Source organism: Uranotaenia lowii, chromosome 2 (genome assembly GCF_029784155.1).
Source record: "Uranotaenia lowii strain MFRU-FL chromosome 2, ASM2978415v1, whole genome shotgun sequence".
Lineage (NCBI taxonomy): Eukaryota > Metazoa > Arthropoda > Insecta > Diptera > Culicidae > Uranotaenia > Uranotaenia lowii.
The window spans coordinates 100,629,112-100,650,379 of record NC_073692.1 but is presented as its reverse complement, the minus strand read 5'-3'; the positions used below and the strand labels follow the sequence as shown (position 1 = coordinate 100,650,379).

Here is a 21,268-nt window from a genome sequence, read left to right as displayed (position 1 = left end):
GTCCGAAACTCATCATCCTTGATGATTCGTAGTTGCGCAGAGCACGGGAAGGGACATGGAATGGAGTCATTTCGGTCAAGTTGGTACTGTCGGTGTTTCCAGATAAAATATCAAAGATGAATAAACGCCGGAGAAGTAATACACGAGATTCGATTGGTTCGATTTTCAGGATTCCGTATCGATCGTCGTAAGGGGGAAGCCGTTGTGGTTCGTTCCAGGGTAAGTTCGGAAGAGCAAATCGCAGGAAACGTTTCTGGACCGATTCTAGCAGCTTCATACCACCTATGGATTAAGGTGCCCAAATTTGGATATTATACTCCAAAATTGAACGGACCAGTAAACAGTAAAGCTCTTTTAGAATGGTGGTATTACTGAATTCTTTTGTGTGGCCTACGAGGAATCCTAGCACTGTTTTAGCTTAAGCCACGGTCGAAGCTATGTGATCCTTAAAAGTGATTGATTTGTCAAGAATCACGCCAAGATTCCTTATAGATTCAACCTTCTCAAGCACAGAATCACCCACTAGGTAACTATGCGTTATCTCTGTTCTGCTCCCGATGAAAGTCAAGATTTTACATTTTCCTAGATTCATCTGCATTCACTCGGCACCAAATCATAAATTTATCGAGGTCTTGTTGAAGTGAAACACAGTTTTCATAATCTGTGATGATGGATACAACTTCAAATCGTCAGCGTAGACTATTATTTCCGAATCGATCAGTACGCAAAGGTCGTTCGTATAAAGATTAAATAGCAATGGGCCCAAGTGGCTTCCTTGGGGAACTCCAAAAAGAACGGCGAAAGTTGTGGACTTGATGTGACCCTGCCTGACGAATGCGGTTATGTCTTGAAGGTATGGCTCTAGCCACATGATCAGCCATTTGGGGAATTCGATAGTGTTGAGCTTATCGATAACTAGTTTGTGAGGCAGCCGATCGAACGCTTTGGGGAAATCAACACAAATTCCGTCAACTTGTTTCTTATCGGATAGAGATCTACTAATGAACGAACATACACCGTCAAGTTAGTTAGAGTTGATCTCTTTTTACGAAAACCATGTTGGCACTCTGCGATGATATGTGATAAAACTGAACTCATTTTTCTGAAGATCAACAAGTACCTTTGCTAAGCAGTTCAAAATGGATATGCCTCGATAGTTTCCAACGAGATGAATGTTACTGGATTTGTGGATAGGTGAGAAAGCGACAGTTTTCCAAAGAATGGGTACAGTAGAGGTTTCCAATGACTTGTTAAACAGCATGCTCGCTAGAAGTGCTAAGAGTTCATAGCATCTTTTGATGAATAGTGGCGATAAGCCGTCCGGACCGGCTTCCTTTCGCTCATTGATATCAAGGAGTGCGTTCCTAACTTCGTTTGGAGAAACCCTGAATTCGGGAATGCTTACATTAAACGAGTTAGCCGAATTCAAATGCTGGTTGGAGTTGTTTACTTTCTTGTGGCATAAAAGGTGGATTTAGAATAATCAGTACATAGTTAAACTGCTTTTTTTGGCGCTATTGAAAGTGCGATTCTGGTATGTAAGATTCAACGGATGCCCCAAATTAACATTTTAATTTTTCACGTAATTCCAAAATGCAGATGGGTCATCTTTAAATTTTTCGTTGAATATCAGATAAATACTGACGGTAGCTAGTATCTTTGAGTTTTAAATACTGTAACTCAAGGGCTCTTAGATATTCCCTCGATAAATCAGTAGGATTCTAATTTTTTAAATTTATTTTTATGACCACTCTATATAAAAATAACTGAACCACCCTAATGAAAAACGATATTTAAGATGCCTTATAATATTCAAAGTAAACATGTCATTTTAAGCGATTTGGCATTATTGTAAGGCAACTTCGAAACATTTCCTAAACCGTCAAACGAGGCATTATGCCACAGCAGGGTTAGATGCAACATTTGTATACCACAACACATATTCAATTTTTTTTCTAATGTAATGTAATAAAGTTAATGATAGCAAAATGATGACGACATAGTTTCTCACATCGTGAGATAGTTTTTTAAAGTTTTTGATTCTCATAGAAAATTAAAAAAAAAATCTAGCAATACATGTACAATTTTTTACATTTTTCGATGCCGTAAAAAACTTTACCCAGTATGACGAATTGGCTAAATGATATCACCTACAAGTTTTATATTACTTCACATCACATTTTTCAAATATTTCAGAAAAAGCATGTGCTGAAATTAAAATTCTGAACCAAATGAGACTTATCTTGTGCGATTTTTTTTTTATTTGAATGAAGGTTTTTTGAAACACCGCACGCATCATAAAATGCAGTTGTCATTACCCTCAATTCTCCTACATTTTTCAAATATTTAAGCCATATCTCCATTCGACTCCTCAGAAAAAAATCACATTACATAAGTCCCATTCGGTTCAAATTTATTTAGTCCGAATATGCTTTTCTGCAATATCTGAAAAATTTAGGGGAGTTAAGGTTAAAACAGCCATAAATCAATTTTCCGATGCGTGCGGCAGCTTAAATAGCCTTCATTCGATTTCTCGAAAAAAAAACACACTATAGCTCCCATCTGCTTCGAAGAATTTTTTCCAGTCCGAACAAGCTTTTTCTTAACTACATTAAAAATGTTGGTAACTGAAGGTAATACGGCCATAACTCCATTTTCCGATGCGTACGGTGGATTAAACAGCCTTCATTCGATTCCTTGGAAAAAATCACATAAGAGAAGTCACATTTGGTTCAAAATTTTCAAATCTGAACATGCTTTTTCCGAACTATTTGAAACATGATGGGAAATTTGGGGTAAAACAGTCATTACTCCATTTTCCGATGCGTGAGGTGGCTGAATGGCCTTCATTCGATTTCTCGGAAAAATCACACAAGATAGGTTTCATTTAATTCAAAATTTTCAAGTCCGAACTTACTTTTATCATAGCTCATTGAAAAATATAGGAAAATTGAGGGTAAAATCCGCCATTACTCCATTTTCCGAAGCGTTTAGTAGCTCAAACAGCCTGCATTTGATTCCTCGAAAAAAAAAAAACAACACAAGATAAGTCTATTTTTGTTCAAAATTGTCTAGTCCCAATTAATGTTTTTCTGGATTGTTTACAAAATACAAGGGAATACAGGATTTAAAGGCACTATATCTCCGTTCGTAAGCTTGTGGAGATTTTTTTTTATTATCTGACAATTTGCGCCGGGGGTCTTCAGATTTTCCCTAACATTGAAAATTTGGTTCATTTTTGCGACTTAAAAACACATGTATTTTTTCAGATTTCTAACATTTTTATTTTTTGAGTTAGCTTCGGTTAGATTTTTTTGTAAATAAAAAAAAAACATTTTTTGAAGCTACATAACTCTGTTGTTTCTCAACGGAAATTATAAAATAGCACATCAAAATGCATTGAAATTTTATCAGCTTTCCAAATAGAATAGTTGAAAAAAATTAAATAATGACCTTCAACATGAAAAGTTGTAAATAAACTTTAAATGGCGTCTAAAAGTACCGTCTGCACCACCGAATATTTTGCAAAAAATACCATTGTATAGCTCGATTCATGATACAACTTTCATCTGGAGACACCAAAGTGGGCCATCAATTTCTTGAAGAGTTATGAAGAAATAATGACAATAAATCTCTTTTTTTGCATCGAAAACAAACAATGGTGGAACAACTGCACTCACATATGGAGATAGCAAGCACTTCTAACAACATGGAAACAAAAGAACTTATCAAAGCTGGTAAAAAAACACTATTTATCGTCCTTTTCAGACTGCCCCTACTCGCATAACAGTCCCATAAGAATTTTCGTCATCTTAGCTCAACATAAGGCTTCAACATAAAAGACTAAAAAAAGAGGTTTTGTTCTAGACGTGCATTCATTCTATTTGGAAAGCTGATAAAATTTCAATGCATTTTGATGTGCTATTTTATAATTTCCGTTGAGAAACAACAGAGTTATGTAGCTTTGAAAAATGGTTATTTTTTATTTACAAAAAAATCTAACCGAAGCTAACTCAAAAAATAAAAATGTTAGAAATCTGAAAAAATACATGTGTTTTTAAGTCGCAAAAATGAACCAAATTTTCAATTTTGGGGAAAATATGAAGACCCCCGGCGCAAACCCGTCAGATAATAAAAAAAAATCCCCTTGTGTGGCGTCTGAAACTATGTTCAATAGATTTTCCGGACAATTTCACTAAAGAAATGTATATTTTCATGAAGGAGGGAAGATATTGAATTTCTCCGCCTGTTTTCCGAAAACCTTCCCAAAAATCCCAGTAAGTTAATTTTGGTCAAAAATTTTTTTCGAAATAATAGCAGATCTCGATGTTTAATGCATCTTTAAGTCAGTTGGCATCGGAAATAAAATTACGATCTCCCCGATTTCTGTCCCCTCTTAGTTTACTTTTTAGAATCAACAATTTGAGGCACCGCTCAATCAAGTCCGATTAAACTAAAATATTACATAGGTCAGTTTTTTGGGCTATTTATAAAGTGTATACGGTCGGTTTTCCAAATTAGACATAGCCCTTTTCGCTGCCCCCCTAACCTTCATATGAAATATACGGGCATCTTGTTATGACTTCACCATTTTTCGCAATAATGATATCTTTTCTCAGTGGCTACAGGGAAACGAAATGAAACTTCCAAAACGAGTGGCATTCAACAAATTAAAAAATGTCTTACTTTTTTTTCTCGAACATTCTGGTTCGACCTTTGACTCAAATTAAATATTTGTGTTAGGATCCTATCTTCAAGAACATGTGCCAAATTCGGGTGACAGTTATCAAGGGCAATCTTGTAAAGCCTAGCATCAAAGCCTGACAAAACCACTTCCCTGTCCATATTCGATAATCGGACAAATTGGAAAAACAAACAACAACGTCAAATCTCGAGTGTGTTCACCCATCCACCCACACATGTTTTAGAAGGTGCTTAGTGGATGCGGTAGGGCAAAAACAACCATGTGACCATATCTAAGGTATTCTTCCGATAGCCTTAAAAGATCAACACCCAGGTCACTGCCGCCAGTCGCCCGCTTCCTTTTAGGGCATCTTGCTCCCCCTGGAGGAAGGGCGTGAGTTGTTAGCTTTACTAAGCTGTAAATAATAACAGATCCGAATTGATGACGACCGTCTTGTTGCTGATGACTGGGTGACGACGATTAGTTAACCAATTTGTGTTGGAATGATAATGAATTATCTGGGAATGATTGTCAGCTTTGAAAAGGGAGTAGAAGCTCTTGTTTTTCTGTCGTTAAAGTATTTTTTGTTGCTTCTTTTTCTGGTTGACGACATTATTTGCAGAGCTCCTTCGAAACGATATCCACAACACCTTCCCGGTATGACGAATTACTGCCAAAATAAATCTTGGAAGATTATCTAGAAGTGAGTCTTCAATTTATTACCACATCTATCATCAGCTCCCGGCGCGCGTAAATATATTTCTAGCCCAAGCCAAGTATGAATGAAATCCACTAACTGCGTTGAGCCTGGGTCAAAAGCCAAAACAATCATCATTTATCATCAATCTTGCCCAACTTCGTGCTTTCCAAGTAGCTAGCCGGGAATGAAAAACCATAACAAAAATATGCCAGATCAGAGATATTCCTGTTTTTCTGTTTTATTTTTTCGGTAGGCCATCGCAAGCAGAAGAATTCGGGCAAAGGCCGGATGATGATTCCGGCACGTTTTATCTTCTTCCAAGTTCCATCCAGTCACGTCGGATGGGCTCGGTGAAAACCGGGTGAGCAAAGGGGCGGGTGGTAGACTAACAAGTTCATTTGAAGAGTTCTGGAAAACAAACACTTGCTCCTCGGAGTTGACGCTTCCGAATCAATCATCTTCTGGCGGAAAGTTTTTTCTATGAATGACCTAATCAACAGCACTTCGCTTGAATTCCGCCGGCAGAAACTCATAATGTGTTTCGCGGCACGCCGTTCCTTAAATGGCGTTTGTGCCAACAGAATCTACCTGGAATAAACTGGAGCTTTTCTTTCGCTTGATTTGTTGTTAGAGATAAAATTAACATCCAAACTATTGATCCATAATGGAAAAATAAAAGATTAAAGTCATTTTTTGACGTCTTTCTAAAAAAAAAAAAAAGGAAATTCACATGCTGAAGGAGATTCGTCCCTGCAAATTGTTTTTTAAGGACAAAAAATGTCAAAAATACAGAAAAGTGATAGTAAATGACAAATATGGCAAAAATATTAAAAATCACAAAAATGGTAAAAATCAAAAACATTTATAAAAATTATAAATATTACAAAACTAGCTGACCTGGTGTGCTTTGCAACACCTTTTAAAATTATTTGAATAGTTATGTCAACATGTATGTTTCTCTTATATGGAATTCCCCTCCTCTCTCCCGTCAAATTAAGAGCAGCTTTCGAATTATGATAGAAACATTTTTCGTTTCTAAAAAGCATCATATGCATTATTGGGCTTAATTTACTGCAATAGTTTTATGCGGAAAAATATAAAAAACACCCTCTTTCTCTCGTCTGTCCTCTGGAAGTAGGGCCTTGTATGAGTATGAGAGAAAAAGTATTATGTATGTATGTATGGTACCTTGGGTGCATGGTCGTTCCGCAGTTGTGACTAAGGCTTCATCAACAAGTCACCGTAAGTTACCATATATCCAGTTAATAACTGCTGGATGAGACGTTCAAGGGAATGGATTCGTAAGAAGAATATCTTAGGATATCCGAAGTGTAAGCATCGATTAGTCTCGAGAAGTTATTGCCAAATATACAACTAACTCACTATGCAAGTCTTTGTAGTCCCCGCTCCCCAAGATTTGTTTTGAGAAGAGCGCGTCAAACAGCAGAAGAACTTAATATGAGTAGTACTGAGTATGAGAGGAAAAGTATTAGAGGTTTTTCTTCTATTTATCTCCCTTCTATATGGAGGGGTCTCAAATCATCGGTATTTTCATGATGATCTGGAACCCTAATACTCTCCCACGTACTTTCTTTTGCTTGATAAGGTATAGTTATCCTAAAAAATGGATTGGAGTCTCCCTCCTCCTTTCTTATTTTCCATCTATAAGGAATAAAGGGTCTTAAACAGTTTCAGAAACATCTATCGTACCCAATGACATAACCGTGCAAAATTTCTTTCAAATAAGAAGTCCAAATCAGAAAAATTCTGTACGTGAATTGTGTAGGATGCGAGCCCACTTTTACAAAAAAAGGAGAGGTTTTTCAAAACAACAAATAGTTTTACTATGAAAAATAAAATTTTCATTCTTTTTCTTTCTAATTTAAAAAAAAAACAGCAGTAAAAAATAGATTGGAGTCTCCCTCCTCCTTTTTTATTTTTCACTATAAGGAATAAGCGGTCTTAAACAGTTTCAGAAACATTAATCGTACCCAATAACATATCCGTGCAAAATTTCTTTCAAATAAGTAGTCGAAATCAGAAAAATTCTGTACGTGAATTGTGTAGGATGTGAGCCCCCTTTTACAAAAAAATGGGGAGGTTTGGCTGATGTTATGAAATCGCTTGGTACATCTTTGTACCTGAAAATAATCACATTTTCGTGGGTGATGGAAAGAATTAGAGAAACATGAGGTATCAAAGAACGAAAGATTTCTATCGTTCTTTGATACCTCATGTTTCTCAAATTCTTTCCATCACCTACGAAAATGTGAATCAAATAATCTTACTATGAAAAATAATATTTATCTTCTTTTTCTTTCTAATTTAAAAATAGTTTTTCTGAGAATGGCTGAAATTCAGTTAGCCGAAACGTAGACAGCAGTTTTATTTTTTGTCGAAAACCACCGAATACAATATATCATCTAATTTTGTAAAAAAATGTTTGTCAATTCATCGTCAATCATATCAAAACGCTTACGATCGTCAACTTTTAACATAAAATGCATCGAGGATTTTATCATATTTTTGTTAATTTTGTCTTAAAAACGACTTTATACCTAATTTCAAGTTCATCGGTTTTATAGTTTCCGGAAATTGATCGAATTGTGTCACATTTTTTAATAATTGTGTATGAGAGCCTCCCTCCCTTTAATTTGAATGGTTTGAAAGTATTATAGAAACCATTGCTGGTCTTGTTACACACCAAATTTTACACTGTTGAATATTATAAAGATTTTGAAAAAAAAGGTTTTAAATCCAAGATTAACCTTAGTTATAGAAGTTTTATTTTTGTTTATTTTTCCTGTACTGTAAGGCGAATTTTGTGGATATTTTGATGAAAATTTAAACAAGAGAGAACTCTAATTTTCCTACAGGATAAGTCAAAGCTATTTGCAGTCTTCAGCAAAGTTGTAAAATAGTGTAAAATCCCAAAAACTCAAACACGTTCTTCAGCGATGCCAGAAACAATCTTATTTTTTCATCGAATTATCTGAAAATGGCGAAGTTCTATTTTTTAAAGTATCGTTCCTCCTAGCTAGAAAAACTTTGAATGCTTGATTAAATTAAGGGTAATAAAAAGATTTTAGATCAGTTTTTATTTTTCATGTAGGTTGGAGGTCATATTGCCAAAACAAGATGTGATAGGCAAAATCTGACAAATGATTCGAATTCAGGACGCCAAACTCTTCCAACATACAAAAACCGCTGTTTCTTGCGTAACCTAGATCCTGGTCCTTGATGCTGGTCCTAAACTGGTTTCCGAATCGTGATTCTTAATATTTATCTTTATTCTTATCCTGATCGTAAACTGATCTGGATCTTGTTCCTAGTACCTAATCTATAATCTGATCTTGGCTCCTGATCTCAGAATCGGTTTCGGGTCCTAGATCGTCATCCCCAACTGAACACTGATGGTGATCATCAACTGGAACCTGATCTATGCCCTTATCCTGAATATCCCAATCCCGATCTTGGTTCTAATCGAGGATTCTTACCTCGGATCTTGATTCTGGATCCTGATCCTGGTCTTTGACCATAATCCTGGTCCTTTACCCTGATTCCAATCTTGGAATGTGAACCTAAGTCCTCATATTAATCCTGATCTACCTGATTCTGAATCTTTATTCTAATCTACATCTTTCAATCTGAGTCGGAATCTTAATCTAAATTGTCATCCTGAGTCTGAACCTATACTGGATCCTGATCCTGTAATCTTATCCTGTTCTAAATCCTGCTTCTAGAATTAATTCATGGATCCTGATCAAGATCATGATTTTTGTAACTCGTGCGTGTTAGCACTGAAAAATGCAGGGTAATATAAACTCACATGATTTCAAGCTCCTTTACTTTCTTTAGTTGATTCTCTTTAATTATCTTTTATGGCTGCAGTGAAATCTGTTGAACCAAATGAGGTTTCCAACTGTTTCAGGAAACAAGAATAGTACACTTATGTATTGAACAATTTGAAACAAATTGTAGAAGAAAATTTTGATGATTTTCAATCACTCTTTTTTAACAAGCAAAAAACATAATGATATTAATCTTGTTTTGCTCACTTTTTTTTGGTGAAAAGCTTTGTGATACTGTAGAAAAATATTTTAGAATTTGTATGTCTTCTACATTGATAGATTCTTTAAGCGATTTTTTTTTGTGAATTTTAATTTTATACCCCAATGGTGTTCCCTTTAAATGCAATTCCATTTAAAATAAAACGATAAAAAAGGGTGTGCGGCTATCAAAATTAAATAAAGAATTACCAATAAAAAAATATTTAAGAGGTATTAAAAATACTACTAAAACTACCAGCTACTAAACAAATTAAAAGAATCACTTTCTCCTTCCCAATTCAAATGGTGATCATTATAACATAGTTAAACGTTGCTTTGAAAAAAATGTCGCATTTCAGTAATCTAGCTTTTTAAAGTTTCATTTGAACTTGATCCGAATGTAATATTCCTCAGTTGAACCATAATGGCGTTTCATTGTTTTCGTCTGTTTTTCAATTAATACATGCACGAAGCACCGAGCTGTCAACAAAATGATTTGATTTGGGTTCAATGTAGTGAAATGTAAGCCGCTTGTTGATGCTTGCGATTTCCGAAACGATTTGTAAAAGCCTAAATAAGAGGCATAAAAGCTAACGAAAAAAAACCGAAACAGACAAATACAACTGCTCTCTTGGTGACAGGTAATCTTTATTTACAACTTTTACAGCAATTTCAATCAATAAAATTTTAGTAATTTTAGTGGAAATTGTTCCTGTTAATTTTCGAATAAATAATTAAATCGGTTAAAAGCAAAACAATACCCCTTTTCAGAGGTTTTTTTCGGGGTATTTTTTGGGGACACACTGTCTGCAGCAAACCATATCAACTAATGGGATAGTAGGTAACAACGGGAGAAAATCCTACCTGCAGTGAGAACGATGCCTTTGGAGTCGAAGGAACTGCCGCCGATGAGCTGACCGATGATTTCCTCTGCAAGAGCAAGTAAGTAATACGGTTAGGGTTAGGGTGATTCGATTGGAATTAAGTCTTTCTAGGATTAACAGAGTTGTGGTTAGAATAGTTAGTGACTGGTAAGAGTTTGGGTTTAGGATATTGGAAGTACTAAGGGAATTGCACGTTTTTAAAGGGGTTCAGTGTTAGGAGATTAAAGACACTGCATTCCTAGTACATATTTTGGGCCACTAGCACACAGCCTAAGCAAACAACACGAATCATGCAAAACAGGAAGAGCATCCATAATAGTGTTTCGTAACAGGTCTGAATCAATCTGAACTGTGGTGTGCTCTTGTGTAATGGATGGGAAAAATTTGCTTTGGGAAGCATCCCCCGAAAAGCTGAGGATGCTTGTGTGCTTTCTGAGTTGCTTCTACCATGCTTCGAGCGATACCTGGGCGCTCATGCGGAGTCTGGAAGTGGCTGTGGTAGCGATTGAGCTCATCGTTCCCACCGATGTGAGCGATTCCTTGGAACCGGACCGGGACAGGCGAGCTTTCCGGGAAGAGGGCGACAGAGTGACCTTGGCGATGGGCACGAATATTCCGTATTTGTCCAGGCAGTCGAAGTATCTAGAAGGAGAAACCACCGGAAAAAATAGGTTAAAAACATACATTCAGAGGAACTTAAACAAACAACATTTCTCGGCTTTACCTGACTCCATCGACGGATCCATCGTTCTTGCCACTGGGTTCATCCAACTGAATTCCGCACCAGTTTCCGCTGGCAAATTGTGTCTCACCCAGATACTTCAGGATACCGGGTCGAGATCCGAACCCTGAAGACACAATAACCCGATCCCCGATGGCAAGGGTGGCTGTTTCTGGGAATGGAATGAAAACAAGCGTTACCTATGAGTTATAACTTAGCATCGGAAAATTACACTGTGCAACATTTCGAGTTCGTCATCTGGAAACCTTTTTTTATTCTTCAGTTTTGTAGTGAATACCATTAAAGTTTAATGTAACAATAATGTGCTACATTTTTGCAGTCATGTTGTGGTATGTTTTCACATTTTTTTAAGTAAGTTTACATAAAAACTGAAAAAACACTCAAGATCTCATTGATAAGTTAGTTTTCGCTTTTTCAGAAAATTTACAGTAAAATCAGATATCTCGAAAATGCAAATATTGTATTTGTGTGTTTTTCAAATATCCCCTTTTTTTGTTATCATCTTAAAAGAATAACTCAAAGAGGTATGTTAGCAACTCAAATCGGTTGCTATTGGTAATGATTACTAGTTTATCACTTATGGCAATATGTAAACATGAGCATGGTTGGTCGGCTCCTCCCAAACAACAAAGAGAGTCGGGAGAAAACAGCACTGTTTTCAATTCGGATTCCCAGCAGTGATGTCAACTGTTTTTCAGAAATGTCTGGAAGATTTTGAACAAATGTCAGGGAAAGTGTGGAAAAGTCTGGATGGCGAAGTTTATAGGCGATGACCTTTTTTTTGGACGGCAGATCGCAATATTGCAGTCTAGAGAAACACTTATAACTTCATCATAATCAAACATTCTATACACTACCAATGCCTGAGACTATTGTGGTGATGTCAGCGGTACTACGTTTTATGCTTTACTTCCTGTTTTACTGCCATCTTCGAGGCATTCCTCACTCTTCAATTACTAATTGGAATCATTTCCTGCCATTTTGCAACGAAAATTTTGAATTTTTACTGTTTTGTCAGGAAAATTCATGTCGGAACTCAAAAGTCTGGAAAACTCTGGCAGAAATGACAAAAGTCTGGAGTCTGGAAACCTAAAAAAATGTCTGGTAAAAGTCCAAAAGGTCTGGAAGATCCAGAAAAAATCTGGAAGGTTGACATCACTGCCCAGTGCAATCCTCTTTCGCACAGCTCGCACAGCTAATGTGAGAGCTCTCGCATCTGAGTGAGAGAAAAGAATTCAAGAGCGCCCTAGTTTTTCGGTCATACACCTCAGTGATAACGAAGAAAAACATTTTTTTGATTCCCACCACCAGGGTAGCCAATGTGCCTAAGGATTTACCTGATTTTTTGAGGCCCATCCTGATAACCTGACACCTCCGTTTTTTTCTGATTTTTGTAAATATACCTGATTTTTCCCGATCTTTTTAATGCTAATGGAACACTATATGTTTCAATAAACATTTTAACTTAAATCAATCCTAGAGTGTTAATAAGATATTTTTGGAAAATTGGTTGCTTATAACTTTTTTCTGGCGTACCCAAATAAAAACGCTCCTTGTAAGCCCTGACAAAAAGAACTCCCTTGAGAGATCTAGAGTGTCCATTAAACACTCTTCGCTTAAAATTGCCGTATCTCGCTTGTACTGTACAATTTGAATTTTTTACAAAACTTATAGTTTTGGAAAATTAATAACATAGCTCAAATACGATACTCACACAATATTCAGCTAAAACCACTCGTTTTCATGTTATTCAAAGTCAAAGCAAAAATGAAATACAGGCTTAAAAAAAGAGCTTAGCTCAGTTAGCAATTGCTCAAAAAATTCTCTAAGTGCCGAAGAATCCTAAAGTTTAAAGCTGGACACGTGTATATATTCTTTTGATTATTTTTAGATTACGTTTACAAAAATATTAAAAACCTGGTATAAATCAATCAACCGCTAAAATTGATTTAGTCACTGGTGAAATTTTTTTAACAGTTGATAAGAAACTTGATGTTATTTTACACATTTTGGCATAGTTATAGATTCTCAAAATACGAAACACAGTTATTTTGGCGTACTTTAAAATAGTGTTTTTTTAACTTTTTGACAATCTGCTTTTTCTATGATTATTCTAAGGCCTAAATTCACATTGCACTGGATTTTGAGTTTGTAAACGCATTAGTTTTGCAAAAGAATTATGTTCACAAGAAGTGAAGCTTTTGTTGCGATTACTCAACTGTTTCTATCGATTATATAAGTTGAATACTCTAGGTGAGAATATAATTTTAATTATTGGTCTTTTTTTTTTATTCGAGTTTTAAATCTGATATATCTTTTAAAATAAATTCCAATTCGAAAATCTAAATTTATTGCAAAATCTAAGCCCATATATAGCATACTGGTGGCATATTTTAGAACACAGAGTGTGTAAGTCATTTTTTCACCTAATAAACCGATTTGAAGGGTACAAGTGGTCCAATTCTCAAAAAACCTGGCAAAAGTCTTTTTTTTAATTTTGGCTCTGAAACTTTTTATAACATTACAACGCTCTGATTCTGATCACTTTTTTAATTTTTCATTAATTAACGTGTCAATATAGAAATTTGGTTTTGACTTTCGCGGATTTTTCAGTTGACAATTTCATTCAAATATAACAATTATGAATAAATAAACAGCACATTTACATCTTATCCGACGTTTCGGCCTTTGGTCTAAAATTGCAACGGCCGAAACGTCGTATAAGATGTATACATGCTGTTTATTTATTAATCATTGTTATATTGGACTGAAATTGCCATTCGAAAAATCTGCATAAGTTTTTTCCTAAAACTATCATTCATTTTACCAATGGTTGTTTTAACACAAAACACTTAATTTACATTTTACGAAAAAACACACTTTATGCTTAATATTTTCTTTTTATTTTATTTAACTTTTGATTTTCATTTTTAATTTTATTTCATATTTCATATCTTTAATATAATACCTTAAAAATATCTTACTATTTTTCATGATTTGTTCATGATTCATGATTCATGTTGTCTATGATTTGTTCAATAATCCGAAAAATATTTGAAAAACCCTAATTTTATCATTTTCTGGGAGTTATTCCACATTTTAAAAACATACACAGTAATTCATACTGATATTGCTTCAAAATATGATAAGAATATTTCATGAATCGATTTTTGACAAAAATGAACCTAGAGATCCGATTACTTATTAGTTAAGTTCTTAATCCGAGAAGTTAATTGCTTAGAAGTCAAATTTTAAGAAAACAAGTGGTTCAACTCTTCGAAACCGGCCTCCAAAAATGGCAAAAACAGACTGCCTAATTTGCAATATTTTGTAGTCCAGAAATGTGGGAATCTTTCCAAAGTAAAATTATAGTGAAGTTATGTGGAGTGTGAGTCTTTTTTTAATCTCAAATTGAAGTTTACAAACTTAAAATATTTATCGTGTTTTACAACTAGATTCCATACAAACAATTTCAACTGTATCCCAAAACACAAATTTTTATTTGAAAAGGTATAAAATACGCCTAACAAAAAATGTAAAAATGATAGCAAAGAAAAATATATTCGAGATTTTATTATCTATTCGTCATTCAATGTTAGCGAAGCGAATGTTTCAAAAAATATGCCTGAAAATACCGGAACACGATGAAATATTTGGCTAGATGATTATGAGCGCTACAAAAATCGACTTTCTGTCAGCTTTTCTGGGGTTTGGACCACTGTGGGGTGCCACGTCAAAAATAAAGATTTTTATTGTTATGGACCAGTCTAATGAATATTCTCAAATAGTTTTCCATGTTTTGCTTAAACATTCCATAAATTGATGGTTATTAGAACTTATTAAAATGTAGAAAAAAAACCAAAAACACAAATAACAAGCAGAACTATATAATTATTAAATTCACAAAAATAAACTTAGTCGTTTCAAAAATAAAATAATTTTCTGGACGTTTATGTACATTAAACTTTTTTTTAACTGTACCAAAAACAAAAAGTCACAAATGGTTTTGTGTTCCTTTTGGGCAAATTACAACTGTGCAAATTTTGGTAGCTCTGGGACTTGGAGCCCGGACTTTCGGCCGAAAGAGACCTTGCTATAAGTAGGACCGCTGGAGTTTTTGTGAATTTTTTTTTTGACAAGTTTTGTTAGTCAGTTTTGTCATCTGTCGCATTGCCTCGACACCAACTACTATAGGAATTTAGTTATCAACAAAATCATCAAGTGTCGCATATCTAAGCAACTAAGCTTTACTTGGGTGTGTATCAATGATCGATTTGGGTCACATTTTACGTCGATTTTATATGGGAGCACTCCAGTTCCGAAATGGGAGGAGTCTTTCTACACAATGAATTAACTTGCTAACTAGAAATCACTGGAAAATTTATCAATTTCGTCACTTTGACTAGGAACAAAAATTCCGAAAGGTTTAAGATTTATGAACCATGAAAAAAATCATTTATATTTTCGAAATATCAGATTTCGGAATAAAATTTCCTAAAAGCAGAAGGACATTTTAACCTGCTTTTGGCATTCGTGTCAGGCTAACTTATTCGTGAAATTGCAAAAACTAATCTCTGTGTAGGATTTATTAACTGTCATGTATACTTCAAAACTAGTGAAGTCTCTTCGCCGAGAAGGGAAATTGTTTCCCATTTATGTGTTGCACTGTGTAATGGGTTGGTCCAAAAAACAATGTTTCCCGGAATCAAGAACTGCAAAAAACACTTTTTTGGTAAAGGTTTTGACTTTTGATTGTTCTATAATTTTGATGTTTTGAAACAAGAAGTTATTATAATCTATTCCTTTGAAGACTCTAAGATGATAAGAGTTCCGACAAAAAAATTTGTCAAGAATAGAAGAGAGGTATTTACAACACAAGGGTGGGCGGTAAGTAATTTTTTTTTTGCGTAGATTACGACAATTTGAGTTGACTACGACTAAAAATTGACATAATACTATTCTGCACTTAAAAACTTTTTTGGTCGTTATCTTTCAGAAAACCAAATGCGAAGAACAATCGTTGCTTGTGGTTGTGCAAAAGACGGAACAAAAAAGTGGTTTGTGCAGTCAGTTAGAACAAATTCTGTAAAATTTCCAGACATCGTAGAGCGACGCCTAGGGTTAAACGAATGAGTTGAAATTTGGGAATCAGCTTTCTGACAGGAAAAAAATCCAGAATCTCAGATTTTAATTCCGAAACATATTTTTGGACCACTCTACTAAGTAAGCTACCGATCGTCATAAATTGTTTCAAAGATATTAACTTAAGCAAACAATTATGAGTTTCCTTTTTTACACGCTTTGTTATTATACTCACTGCTAACGGCCGGCGATTTCGATGCAAAACTGGACACGCTCTGCGTGGGCGAAACGGCTCTGGACCTAATGGGCGATACCAGTGATCGAAAGCTTTGATCCATGGACGTATCGCCCGCACCGGGAAGCGGTTCCCGCGTTAGCCGAGTAAGCCGCGAAAAGACGCCCTTTTTCGGTTCACACTGGAAATATCGCTTGCCGGAAACGGAACCATCATTCTTCCCATTCGGCTCGTCCAGAACCACTCCGGCCCAATCGCCCGGGGCAAAATGCGTCTCTCCGATGTAGGCAATGTGTCCCGGTCGCAATCCGCCCACCCAAACTCGCTGCCCGATGATGAAGCTGTCCGTATCCGGTGTCAGAATCACACCTTGATCTGAAAAGAGGAAGACGGGGGGCAGAACCGAAACGGAAAGAAAACATTAAATTTTGCTCTGAAACAACGGTATGCAAATTTATGAAAATGCGAATTCGGACTGAATCTCATTTGGGCAATTATTTTAATCAAAAGCAAATATTTATGGCATGAAAGTCGGGCTGTTATTGGATATAATAAACATATACCTTGTTATGATTTATCGTTGGGACTGTTTAATGATTGAGTGCGTTGATAAAATAAAATTCAACATCGAGTTTGGAAAAGTTGCGAAAACTATTTTGCGACCACGCACAACATTGATTAGAAAAGTTTTGTGAAGCTTAAACTATCAAATTTTTTTTTTCACAAAATCAATTAATTTCGCTTCCGTTAAAGTCTTTCTTTAAAACTTAAAAAACAACAGCATTTTTGCCAATGAAATCGCTAACGATATCTTCAGTAAATTAGTAGGTACTATCTTCTCGAATAAGCGAAAATTCAAGATTTTTAGAAAAAACAAAGGCGTGCCAAAGAGAAGAAGTATTAGTAATTAGTAATTATTCGTTTCAATAGTTTTCTGTTTAATTTTTTTAACTGCAATACTAGCTTAAGTGGTATTCTGTTACACTTATTATAAGTGTAACAGAATACCACAGAAGATTGCATGTAAGTAGAAAGCTAATTTTCAAACATCAATATTTGTATGATGTACTCCACCGACAATTAGACGTGAATTTTCGGATTAGAAAGTTTATAATTAAAAAAATATTTTGGACAATTTATACGGAACATTACTAAAAGTACACTCATTAAACATCACAAAAATAAAACATCTTTTCCAACGATAAATCATGTAGAACTTGCGAAATTACTTAAAAAAAGGCATGATTTTGTTGATTTTTCTAATGAAAACATCAAGTCTAATTTTTGACAGACTTGATTTCATTATTTTTGATAACTTTGGCGCAAACTTTCTTAAAATTATTGATTGTTTCGACATACTCGAATGTTTAAATAGATTTGGATATTTCGACAATTTGATAATTGAGAGCTACCAAAATTTAATTTGGTAGGTATATTTTTACTTTTGCTATGATGACAAATGCCAAAATATACCTGTTTTATTTGACTGAACTTTTTCTGATTCTAATCCATATATCATGATTGTTTAAGCGTTTTATTTTTTTTATTTTAAAAAAAGCTTATTTTTGTATGAAATTAGTAACTGGCAATATCTGTTCAACAAGTATGTGGATTAGTTAAAGCTATCAATTTGTTTTGATTGACAGGGGAAGAGTAGGCTGCGACCGTGGATGATGGGTGTGATTTTTTTCGCTACCAATTTTTACTTCTGGAATAATATGTCGTTTTTACTTATGAATTGTTATTTGTGCTGGAATGAATGTTCAGAAGTTAGATGCTTTGAGTTTGCATAGTATTGATTCTTATTTAGTTGATATTTTGAGGTCTACAAGCAAAAATAAAACATTCAAAGATATCAAGCTCTTGATATTTTCCATATAAATGCCAACGGACAATCTTTCAACAAAGTTTAACTCCATCTGCTGACAGAAAAGGTCAACATTTCTCGATAATTGATTTTTTCACCTGTAATCCTTCTTTCCGGGGGGTTTAAAATGCACTCTAATATGCTTTTATTAAATTTTGGAATATATTTGCAAAATGCACTCTGACATACTTTTACCAATTTTTGGAAAAGCTATGCTACTAACTCAATTAAATTGAGTACCTGACTCGTTTTTGCGCATTCAGATTAACAGATAACTTATTTGTATTGAATAATTCACTAAGCTCGATCATTGATTCCAAATTTCTCGGAACAGTGCTGAGATTGTGATTAAGGGTTTTGATGATGTGGCTAGGTTTTAATTTTGATTGGAATCCTGATTCATGTTATAATACAGATTTTGCACCAAGGTCTTAATTGAATTTAGTTTAAATCATTCAGATGCAGATAAATGTTATCTAGTTTTGTTTTTTTTATCATATTTTATATTTTTTAAGCTTATTTCATTTTGATTATTATGTTTATATTGTACCTAGTTTTATCTTGTTTCACCTTACTTTACCTTTCTATATCTTGGTTAATCCTGTTGACCAAAAAATTTAAATTCTACCTGTAACTTTTTTTTGTTCAATATGCGTATTGTGGGGGTTTCATGTGAGTTTTTAGTCATTTACAGAATTTAAAAGTTAAGCGAAACCGCCATCTTGGATTTCAATGTGGCGTCGAACAACAAACTTCAACTTCTACTCGTGAGGCTTTTTCACTCAATATTCATGCTGCAGGATTTTCTAGCCACTGGTCATAAATATATGGCCAATTCCAAAAATTTCTCAATGAAAAAATGCTTTGAATACCGAATGACGACTCTGATACCGAAAAACCGTACTAATTCTCGAGAGCCAAGACCACGTAGAGAAAGACCTCAGTGTGTTTGTTGTGGAAATGAACCCTCAAACTGTTAGTTATTTTCGACCGTGTAGTATAAATAGTTTTTTTTCCTTAGCGTATTTTACTGAATATTTAGTTGCATTTCTGCCGCAGCATTTGATGGTGGCGCTTTTTGATTTTGTCCGGCGATTCCCGCTAGAGCTCCGAATCTTGTAATGGATAGTTTTCGCTACAAGCCTAATTTATTGCCAAAATTGATGGATGATGTTTAGTGGCCGTTAAGATACTTTCTGCGAATCACTCTTCAGATCTTCCTTATCAAATAACAATTTCTTGTTAATTACATACACTACACTTTTATATGCTGATCTGTTTTTTTAAAGGAAACTCATATAGTCTGCATCCAGAATAATTTTCGCACGTAGCTGGGCTGGGCAATTCCGTGCTTTTTTATCCTGATAAAAACTGGGCAGTTGATTTAAATTTTTCCATACTAAAAACCGAGCAAATTCCGGTTTAATCTAAGCAAATATTAGACAATAATCCAAAAAAAAAAATAGAAAAAAGGTGTACATAAATTATTTGGATTTTTTTTCACATCAGCAATATTCAATTCATGCTAAAAAGACCACCCAAAAAAATGGTTTATTTTGATGCAACAAATTTTACAAAAATATTTTTATTTTGGGAAATCCAGTTTAAGATTTTTGTTAAATTTTTCTAAAAATGGGAATAAATCCGGACAAAACCAGGGCAGTTTTCTACAATATTTGGGCATTAGACTGAGTTGGGGTCATTTTTGAATTTCTCTAACCCTGGGCTCTAAAAAGCTTTATTTTGGTTTAAAATTCATTCATGATGTTTTGCAGATTTTTTAAGTTACTTTTACATGAGTAAATTTGAACTTTATGGTTTGTATGGGAAAACTGAATATTTTGTAATAAAAAAACAACATAATATTTGTTTTTTTTTTTTTATCTGTGAAACCGAGCCTGCTAATGGGTTTTGTGCCAATTTATAAATTCTCTAAGGAAATTTTCCGCTGAACAATTTTGTTGAAGACCGCAACTTCGTTTCTCATGAGACAAAAAAATTATTAGGTGTTTGAAGACAATTATTCAATTGACATCACTGCTTGGTGCCTAGCGAGGTATTGGATGACTTTTAGTGCAATTCTTCGCGAGGCACCTGCAGTGATGTCAATTGAATTTATTGTTTTTCAATGTCAAAAGACAAACCCTTGTTAAACAGCTAATAACTTTTTTGCCCAATAAGATACGAAGTTACGGTTTTGGAAAAATTTCCTTTAGAGAATTCATAAATTGGCACAAAACTCGTTAGCCGGCTCGGTTTCACAGAAGAAACAAAAATTATGTTGATTTTAGAGTACAAGAAATTCAATTTTTCCATACAAACAATAAAGTTCAAATTTACTTATGTAAACGTTACTTAAAAATTTTGCTAAAAATCATGGATAAGTTTTGAACCAAAACGAAGCTTTCGAGACCCCAGGGTTTGAGAAATTCAAAAATTACCCCAAATCGACTCAGTCTATTCGGACATCACGAAAATTTTATTCAAAAACCGGACAATTTGGAATATTTTCACTTCATAACCTAACCTTACAGAGTCATAAATAAGTACGTTTGGCAGGAAACTCCACGCTTCATCTTTCACTTGTTCCTGTATCTTTTGCGTTTCCATCACATAGTTGGCCTGGCCGTAGTAGTATCTGTAAGGCATGTTTGATGTATCAGATACTAAGTTGAAAAAAAAAGAGAAACGCAAGTTTTTTTTTTATTTTCACAGCATTGTTGACTGTTAAATTAGACCGCTTAAAAAATTGACTTTTGGCTCCCATATATTTTTTCAATCAGAGAAAAATATGGGATAATTTATTTGATTCCTGAGTAAGTGCATTGAGTTTGAATTTTGTATGGAAAACAGAAATAATTATTTTGATGTCTATTTTCAAGTTTTCTTCTTTCTTTGGCTGAGTAGAAACTATTTTTTTCCCGAAAAATGTTATAATCATTTAAAAATAAAAAAAATAAGTCTTATAAAAAAGTCAAAAATCTCAATCGTTGCTTGTTTTAACCGAGGTTCTATAAGCAAACAA

General features: G+C 34.5%; 1 protein-coding gene across 2 annotated transcripts in view; it reads right to left on the bottom strand.

Annotated features, from left to right (window-relative positions):
* LOC129743800 (restin homolog) overlaps window positions 1-21,268 on the bottom strand; it is a 251,176-nt gene that overhangs the window by 16,965 nt on the left and 212,943 nt on the right. The window contains exons 7-10 of one of the 2 annotated variants that reach the window (XM_055735994.1): window positions 16,377-16,751; window positions 11,042-11,210; window positions 10,782-10,959; window positions 10,298-10,363 (exon numbers count right to left, since the gene is read on the bottom strand). In XM_055735994.1, coding sequence (XP_055591969.1) covers window positions 10,298-10,363; window positions 10,782-10,959; window positions 11,042-11,210; window positions 16,377-16,751 — 788 coding nt within the window. The remainder of the gene's footprint in view (window positions 1-10,297; window positions 10,364-10,781; window positions 10,960-11,041; window positions 11,211-16,376; window positions 16,752-21,268) is intronic. The other variant, XM_055735996.1, reaches the window with a different exon arrangement.